Here is an 8,760-nt window from a genome sequence, read left to right on the forward strand (position 1 = left end):
AGGGTCTAGTAGCAGTTGTTCAATGTGCAGCTTGGGGGGGTTTGTTTGCTTAATATTACAGCAAAAGATGATATACTGTTTACTCCTTAGAGTTTTATAAACAATTTAATAGAAACTAACTTTGCATCTCTGCACCTGACCAACTCCAAGTGGCCAGGGAAGCCTATGAAGTAAGTTGTTAGATGGTCAGGATTTGCAAACCCGCGTATACCAGGATATGTACTCACTTTAACTAAATACAGTAAAGCTAATTCTGACGATTTAACTGTAGCAAGCTGTGTTGGAACCAGGGGCATTTTAAGTGCATATGTGATAAACACCAACTTGGAGTGACTGGCACTTTGCCTGCATAGAGGAATGCAGAGCCTCGATGTAGGTGTTTGGGTGTCTTTCTTTACTAGTGGTATGAAAAAGGTTTTGGTGTCTAGAAAAAAAGGATCGCAAAAACAATTTAATTCCCATTCCTCTTGGGAATAGGAAAGGCACCTTATATGCTGCAATAAGATAATTCTTATCTGAGATCATTCCTGGAGTTACACGCCTAAGAGCAGACATTACTCATCCTACCGGTTATAGCAGGTAACATCTTTCCCAAGATGAAAACTTACTTCCCAAGTCCTGTTCAAATTCATGTGCTGTATTGGTCTGTGTAGTGGGATAAGTAATCTACCACTTCCTGTTCAAGGGCTGTAGGCACTTCTGAGCCTACCTGAAAGTGAACCGTCAAGCGCACGTGGGATTTTTAAGCACTTCAGGAGTCAGGGGAAGATGAATGAGAGCTCTAGTTTGTCCACACAGAGGCCCTGGGTGCAAAGCCCTTTGACTAAATCTGGTTTAGCAGAATGGGCCTAAAAATAAATCAAAATGTTGAACTTCCAAACTCCAAATTCCAAACAGAACTAAATTCAGAGTATCTGAGTTACTCTGTAAGGGGAACTCCTGCAAATGAGGTTGTTACCATATTCTAACATTATACTTCATCACTAAAATTAAGCGTACCTAAACACTTATACATCACTGATGCCATATCTTGATAGAAGTATTTGGATGGCATTGGCAAGGCTTCGTATCAGAAATGTTTCCTGCCCCATCCCTGCCGAGAGCAACAGGGAAAGTACACTGACACTGAATACTGAAGTGGATCCTTTGTGATAGATAATTCAACAAGGGAGGGGCAGAAATCAAGATAGTAGTTGAGGGGGAGGAGAATGTTCCACAACCAGTTTCTTTTAAAAAATAATATTTGAATGCATAAGACTAGCACTGCTAGACAAACTGCATGATGAATTCTACTGGAGTAAAACATGAAAGAAATACAAAAGCTGGAGAAAGTAAGCTCATGCTTTCCAGAGGCAATGAGATATTTTAACTCTTTAGGGTCTGAAGAGTACAAAAATATTAGCAGATCTTTCCGTTTGCACTGTGGTCTTTGCTGAACACTGGGCATCATGAGTGCTCTCTTTTGGTGTGAGTTTTATTAAAAGGCAAAAGTGCATAATCAGCTTTAAAGACGAAGAACTTCTTACATCTATCTTGCCACACTTTTAGATACGCAGCTTTAAAATGTTCTATAGCTTTTTCAAGCCATTCTGATGTATGGTGGAGGTTTGGATATGTCTTCCTCTGTGTCCAAGTCTTGAGCAGGAAACTGAACTGGGGAATTAAAAATGCTGTTCCCAGGACCTGTATGTGGAAGGAAAGGAAGAAATCATTAAACCCAGGATAGCTTCTTGGACCAAATCCTGAGCTCCTTTTGGCTCAGAGTATTTTGGCTATCAGGATTTTGGCCTGTGAGGTAAAGCTTATCTGGGATGTTCCTACCTCGTCCCTGGTGAGTATCTAAACACATGGATGGAAAGAGTTACTCACTTGGTACAGCGCAAACCATTTCCACAGCCTGAATTTGGTCCTCACTAGGTTGCAACCATTCCTATGAATGAAAAAATGCCATCAAAAAAACTCTTTCTGTGGGTTTGTTCCAAAAGATGCATCTGAACTCACGTAACAAGTCTGTGTACTTCCCTCCTTAAAACAAATTGAGTTTGAAAGTTTGAAGCAGCCTTACATCGCGCACTTTCAAACACTTGGTATCTTAGTCAAGAAAAGTCTTTGGAAATGCTGTACTCTGGTGCAGTCATTGATCTAAGGGGGAGAGGGGAAAGAGACGTGTTTAAGTAGGGGAGCAGGAATTCATAGGAAATGGCACCACGCTCTCTTAAGCGCTAATGGTTTCAAAAATGAAGTTAAACCTTCATTAGGTCTTATGCAACACTGCGAATAAGAGGGGAGGAAGTAAAAGGAAAAATACAAAAACTATAAATGCCTTCTAACATCACCTTCACTTCTTCAAATTAGCCCTGGATGACTGGGTAAGGTCAGGTAAGACTTATAGCAGAACATGTATCTTATCCTCAGCTTCTTCCCCTCCCAACCACATCCAATACAAATAATTTAGCGCTCCTGAGCTCCTCACTCACCATTCCAGTTACGCTGTCGTAGCACGAGCAGTGTGGAAGACTTCGGCATCCCAAGTAAGCAATAACTAACACAACAAATGTACTGCAGACAGATGCAATTAACATTACTATGTTGGCACCCTTGACAACTTTATTAAGTACGTACTTCTGCAAGCAAAAAAGCAAATGTTAAAGCCACATCCTGAAAAATAGGCTGAAGCTCTCCATCTGAAATATTCTAAGTACTGCAAGAATGTTGCAATTACATGTTAGGGTATTGATTTAAAGTCAGTCTTACTTAAGGCTTTTCTTTCTATTCTCTGAAGGGTAAATGAAAGGTGAAACTCGAGTAAGAAAAAAAGCAAGCAGAAAGATAAAGTTTCTTATTAAAATTAAGACGCCATGCTGCAGTGTCAGGTTTGGAAAATAGTTGCGCTCTGGTTGTACAACTCTGTAAACGAGTTGTACTCATTTAACAACGAATATAAATCCATGGAACGACTGTTCCTCCTCACGTTGAGTCTGAAAAACCTTACCATCCTGATATTTGAAGTTGTCTTGCAATAAACTAATGAATAGCATCATCTACCTTGAGCCATGTCATCCCCACAGGAAGGCATAGCTTGTACCAGGTTTCAGGTACAACAGGGCCAACTCACTCCTTTTCCAGTTTACTCTGTGGGATACTCTTGAAATAATATCTTTTTTCAATCAGCCTTTAGTCAGTTTATCTCCCGAGATGTATGCTGAAATGAATTCAAGAGCCTAGCTACTGCTGCATGAAACGAGGCCGGGGATACCTCTGGCAACTATCCGTTTTCATGACCAGTACCATGACTTTTTTCTAGAACAAAACAATTTTTTGCAATCAGCAACAGCAGACTTTAGCGTGCTTGGGTGCACACCTAGTTCACGCGTGGTAGGAGGCTGTACAAAAGTGTGTCATTGCACGTAGGCCAGGCCATAGGAGAAAGCAGGTCTGTGACACTGCCCGCAGCTTGGGTTCCCAGCTCGAGAGAAATGCTATTGCCCTCAAACAATTGCTTCTCAGGTGTCAGCCACAGCTCAGAGGGACACCCAGGCTGGCTGTAGGTTATTTCGTAGGACACTGATACTAGCAACACTGCAGCAGCGCTGAACGGCAAGAGCTAGCTATAAAAATCTACTTAGACCTATGTAGTTTTTTTTTTTTTTTTGGGGGGGGGGGGTTGGTACTTAGATTGCTTGCTACTTAACCGCAGACTCATCCCAAAATTAAATTTCTAACAAGTACCCCGCTGCAGGCACCACTTTAAATGGTAGTTTAGGCATACTGTAGATCTTGTTCTAATTCCAAGTAATGTCTCAGTAACGTCTGCAGATTAAGACAGTCACGTTCACCAATAATAAGCATGACTGATACTTACTGTATGGACAGCATGGACTGGTACAGGACTTAACTCCTCCTCTTCACCGTAGCTCAAAGTTAGGGAGCTATAAACAATTATAATGAGGATGGTAACACAAGAGATTATGGAAGCAGCTATCACTGCATTCACCTACACAGAAAAATTAAAGGAAAAAGAGAAGGCGAAAAGGATTAGAACTATCCTCCGACAAATTAATGCAGGTATAAACGAACAAAATATATTAACAAGCGTTGCAGGCACTAGCCTTTGGTCTCCCATAACACTAAAAACTATCCTATAGGACAGTCACATGGAAGCCAAACACCAGTGCAAGAACGGTTTCCATGATACAGCACTTACAATTTAGCGTCAAATCTTAACCACAGGTGCTAGTTGGAGCAAAAGTTTTGTTCTTACAGTTCACTGATTCATAAACAATATATTCCTTTGGAGTTTACACAGCTAGAGGGAACTCTCTAGGGAATGCGATAGTCAATTAACGTCTTATTTCAGTGTATGCGCGTCTTAATAACTGGAAGGAATACACACAAAATGTATTCAAAAGTGAGCATTTTTACAGTTTGTTGTCGTCGTTGTTTCTAGAGCCAGAGCTCATGTTCTGCAGTTGAAAAAGTGAGGTAACGCTGCATTCTCATTTTGCCTAAGAACTTAGCAGTTTTTATGCGGATAACTCAACAAAGTAAGTTCTCAGTCCTGCAGCAAGAACCAACTAATTTGTTTCCTACCGAAAGCGTGCTTGATTGCCTCTAAAAACATTTTGCCCATGCCCCATACGCACACACACAAACCCCCAAACCTTACAAGAACTGGATTCTTCCTCTGAGAGGAAAACAAAGCCAGAACGCCTGGGACGCCCATGACCTGCAGACCAGAAAAGCAATTAGTAGCTGGGAGACAAGCATCAGCTTCTGCAGATAAACTACGGAACAGATGACAGGCCCTCGTTTTCAAGGCTCCTATCGGTGTAACTGTTAGATCAGAAAGTGAAAGAAGGAAGAGAAGTGCTGATTTCTTGTACTTTCCTCTGAAGCACCTCTTGGTGGCTAGTACTGGCAGCAGGATCCTGGACTATGTGAAATTTGTCCTGTCTATTAGCCGCACCCTATGACAGCAATCCTCAGGCTGGCTTTATGGCCCTGGCCATGTAATAGAACTGAAGTCTGACTAAAGTACTAAAAATCTGCACTGCTTTACCGGTCACTAAGCATCTTGTAGGTGGAAGAAAGTAGACTGAAAAGAGCTGGGCAGCCTCTGGGTGAGAGAGAGAGAGAGAGAGCGCACCAGTGCAGCCATGCTGCATGGGCAGGGCGCGAGCAGCACCACCGGGGTAGCAAACACGAGGGGCCCCACCTCCCACCTTCCCAGAGCACCTCAGCAAAAGGCACTTCCAAGTAAAATAAAAAACAGTAGGTCGTATTCAAAACTCAGTAGAAACTATTTGATGAAGTCAAACGTGTCATAAAGGCCCCGAGGGAGTGAAACTGGCCAGTCAGTCCCAGTCTTCTCTTTCCCTCTGCGTTTCGTATGGGGAAGTAAGCTTTCGTTGTGCTACTTCTCCTTATGCCATTAGAGATAAAAGCTAATGATAACCTCTCCGTTTTTTTACTTCCCCAGGTGTTAAGCTTTCCTTCACAGCTCTCTCCAGTGTAACTAGTAGTTCCTTAAGCTACTCAAATATTTTAACTAGTGTTAAATGTGAGCATCTGAATTATTAGAAGTTCAAGCACTGGAATAAACAGCAGCCCTTTTAATAGGGCAAAGATTTCTTTCCTTTTTTTTTTTTAAGCACCCCTTTACCACTGTCACACGTGCACAGTTTCATGCTGGGTTTCTGGGGGACCCTGTTCTTTTGGCCAAGCCGTCCAACTAAGGCTGAATAAACAGACAGTTGTGCATTAATGATTTCAAGTGACTTTGATACAGCACTTAATATCTCCACTTAGTTATCCTGTAAACATCTAAGATTAAAACAATGAATTTGAGCTGCTGAGACTATCATAAAGCATAGACACCCAATTCAAACGGGGGGGACAGCACTGTTCCCAGGTGCAGTACACAGCCTTCTTAGCCGTGTGCTCCGTTACACGGATTATCACTGCGAGGTTAATCCACACGATGCACATACCGTGTTGGTCTCGACAGTCTAGAAGTGCTCCCTCCTAATCTTCACTGACCTTTCTTTGGTGACTATATTTCTCAGGGGTGGGGAGGGGAAAACCCCAAACCATCAATTTCCAGGACATCCCCTTTTCTATATGAGCCAGTAGAAATTGTTTTCCTCTAACTCCCTCAGAGTTAAGGGGCTTTTTGCAGCAGTTACCCACTCTTCTGCCTTTAGCATAGCAAGGAACTCTTTATCAGCTGGGTTGAAAGCAGGAAGCCAGGGAAGAGCCAGCAAGGATCCCCCTGGCCCCCAATCTCAATACTAATGGTGGAGGTGGAAAGGAAACCCAGAACGTAGAAAACACTGTGCAACTTTACCATTCCAGCCCAAATTGGTGCTCTGGTTTTGCTCAGCAGAGATTCTGCTCTGAAAACGCCATCTATGAACCCGCTGACAACACACACCGTACTGAAGGCTATCTGGAAGAGCCCCAGCGCCACCATGTTCCTCTGGTTAAAGATGAAGTAGCGGTAGCGATCCATTCTGTTTTAACTCATGCATGAATCCACACGCACGGGGACTGGAAAGAAGTGCTGTGATCCTGCAGAAAAAGGGAGAATGATGACCCTTCCGAAGCAGAAGAGAAAAGGTACAAGAGCATCGGCACTTCAGCAAGCATCATCTGACAGATTCCTGGCATGCCTTGCCACGAATAGCACGGGGAGCCACGGTACCACCCGTTCCACACCGAGTACGGAGTTCTTCTGGGTTTCTGACCGGCAGCAGCGACAGTGAGCAAAGGCGAACGATCTCCACGCTACTACCAACCGGGGCCTACGGCACTGTTTCGGCCGTTTCCGCATCCAGGCATGTGATCCTCCCGTCCGACTCCACGGCTAATCTTTCTTCTTGCGGGCTCTCAGCAAGGCAGGAGCGCTCCAGCTTACTTAGACTTCGTTCCTTCTGGCAGATAAGCTCTGCGGCTCACCAGGAAATATGCGATTACCTTGCGGTGACCCAGGCAAGCTACTCGTAGCTTTCTCCACAGGATGCCCCTTGCAGCGCGCACGCGGACGGCTCAGCCCGCTGTGGTGGCGGCACCGGCACCTTTAACCCCTTTTCCAATGCTCAACTTTTTCCCCCCTCGCTATTGCGCTTGGGGGAGCCCCCGTGGGCTGGGAGCTGCGCTCCCCCGCCCTGCGCGGACCCGGCTCCGCCAGCGGCGCAGCGCCCGGACACCCGGCCCGGCCCGCGCCAGGGCGCCTTCCCCGCGCCGCCCTCCGCTCCCCGCCGCGCAAGCCGCCCCCCCGCGGCCCGGCCCGCACTCACCGGCGCTGCTCCGCGGCGGCCGGCCCGGCGGAGGCGGTGCCGGGGGCCGAGGGCGGCGGGGCGGGACGCGCCCGGCCCTCCGCCGTGAGCGGAAAAAAACGGGGAAAGGCGTCCGGCTGCGCGGGAGCGCTGGCGCCTGCCGGGGGAGCGCGGGGCCGCGCAGCACGGCAGGGAAGAGCCGCGGAAGCACCTGCTGGGCTCCGCGCCTTCCCCGGGCCGCAGGGACCGGCCGCCCCTTCCCCGGCGGGAAGCTGCCCGCCGCTGGTAACTGCCATCTCCTGTGCAGCTTTTGTACTGAAAACAGACCCCTTTTTGCTGCAGTTTCGCAGGCTGCTTCGCACTACGCACGCGTACGTCAGCTTTCAGTTGGTGACAGCGCCTGCCTGTATGCTGTTCATCAGCTTGTGTGATCAGCAGTTTATGCAGCCTGCTGATGAAGTGCTGCGACCCAGTCCTCCTCGGGCCGCCCGCTCCGGCAGGGAACCAACGCACACAACCCACCCCAGCCCCCCTAGCCAGCCCCTAACGCGCGCAGCACGAAAGCCTGCCTACCCTTTCAGTATTGCCTATGGTTTGACTTGTTAGAAAAGTTAAAATTTCTTTGAATAAGTCCGTACCGCCTTCACAGCGTGCACGAAGGATTGGAATACCCATCTAGAACTTGAGCACGGCCACGCTGCGTGAAGCCAGCCCATCGCAGCGTCCCCGAGCTGAGTATCATCTTCTGCACTGCTTGATTGGGCGATAAAGCAAATACGTAATAGGAACTCACTCTTTTCCGCTTTGGGCTGTGGGAGTTCAATAGGCAATGCCACAGCCAGGCACAACAAGGGAGCACAAGTCCCTCCACGCCCGAGGGAGCGGCCTACGCTTGCCTCCACCCCGCACGGACACCCGCAGGGGCCCCAAATTACCCGGAAAGGCCCTGGGAGAGGGTGGGGAAGGCCCCGAAGCGTTGCCCCTTCCTCCCTGCTCACACAACAGGACGCGAAGAGCCAACGGGGGTCCGCAGCGACAGGTTACCTGCTGGAAAGTGCTCTGCTGCTGCTCGCTGCCTAAGCGTGCCTTTCTGCTGCCTCTGGGCTAGCAACAGCAAGAGAAAAAACACACGAAGGCACATACACGTTTTAAAATATTACCGTTAAAGAAACTTGGGCATACAGAAGCAGGACGTCCATCCGTACGCGGCACAACTAAAGCTTGTGTTACTTGCATTGAGAACAGAGAACAATGAAAATGGCAGAGGTGCCAGAAGAAAGACGATGCAGTGCCAGAAGGGCTCAGCTGTTAGTTCACTATGCATATAGCGTGACCTAGAAGGGCGTTAACTGTGGGCCACATTCTGCCCCTGTGCCTTACAATAAATGTGGTTGCAAAGCAAATGAACGGAACAAGAGGGAGAAAACAGAGGATGTCCAAAACCATGCTATATAAAAAACGAGGAGAGAGAGTGTTCTGGTCA

At 47.0% G+C, this 8,760-nt stretch overlaps 1 protein-coding gene across 11 annotated transcripts; it reads right to left on the minus strand.

Annotated features, from left to right (window-relative positions):
* Positions 1 to 1,223: 1,223 nt before the first annotated feature.
* On the minus strand, positions 1,224 to 8,760 carry LOC104153399 (uncharacterized). Of its 11 annotated transcripts, none has more exons than XR_011140943.1 (7): positions 7,299 to 7,844; positions 6,347 to 6,570; positions 4,667 to 4,726; positions 3,863 to 3,994; positions 2,478 to 2,624; positions 1,870 to 2,142; positions 1,224 to 1,683 (listed from the first exon to the last, which is right to left on the minus strand). XR_011140943.1 is itself a non-coding variant. In XM_009689301.2 (7 exons), the coding sequence occupies exons 2-7, from the start codon at positions 6,509 to 6,511 to the stop codon at positions 1,580 to 1,582; spliced, it is 669 nt and encodes a 222-aa protein (XP_009687596.2). In that variant the 5' UTR covers positions 6,512 to 6,570; positions 7,916 to 8,760; the 3' UTR covers positions 1,224 to 1,579. The 11 variants fall into 11 exon arrangements, 9 of the variants coding, with proteins under 9 accessions (XP_009687596.2, XP_009687597.2, XP_068798208.1 ...); XM_009689301.2 differs by lacking the exon at positions 7,299 to 7,844 and adding an exon at positions 7,916 to 8,760 and having other exon boundaries at positions 1,870 to 1,930; XM_009689302.2 differs by lacking the exon at positions 7,299 to 7,844 and adding an exon at positions 7,851 to 8,760 and having other exon boundaries at positions 1,870 to 1,930.

Source organism: Struthio camelus, chromosome 4 (assembly GCF_040807025.1).
Source record: "Struthio camelus isolate bStrCam1 chromosome 4, bStrCam1.hap1, whole genome shotgun sequence".
NCBI lineage: Eukaryota > Metazoa > Chordata > Aves > Struthioniformes > Struthionidae > Struthio > Struthio camelus.

Coding starts and splice junctions, on each gene's coding strand:
- LOC104153399 (XM_009689301.2), bottom strand. CDS start 6,511: ATGGATCGCTACCGCTACTTCATCTTTAACCAGAGGAACATGGTGGCG. Junction 1,931..2,477: donor ACGACAGCGTAACTGGAATG/GTGAGTGAGGAG, acceptor TTTCATTCATAG/GAATGGTTGCAACCTAGTGA. Junction 1,684..1,869: donor AATGGTTTGCGCTGTACCAA/GTGAGTAACTCT, acceptor TTCCACATACAG/GTCCTGGGAACAGCATTTTT.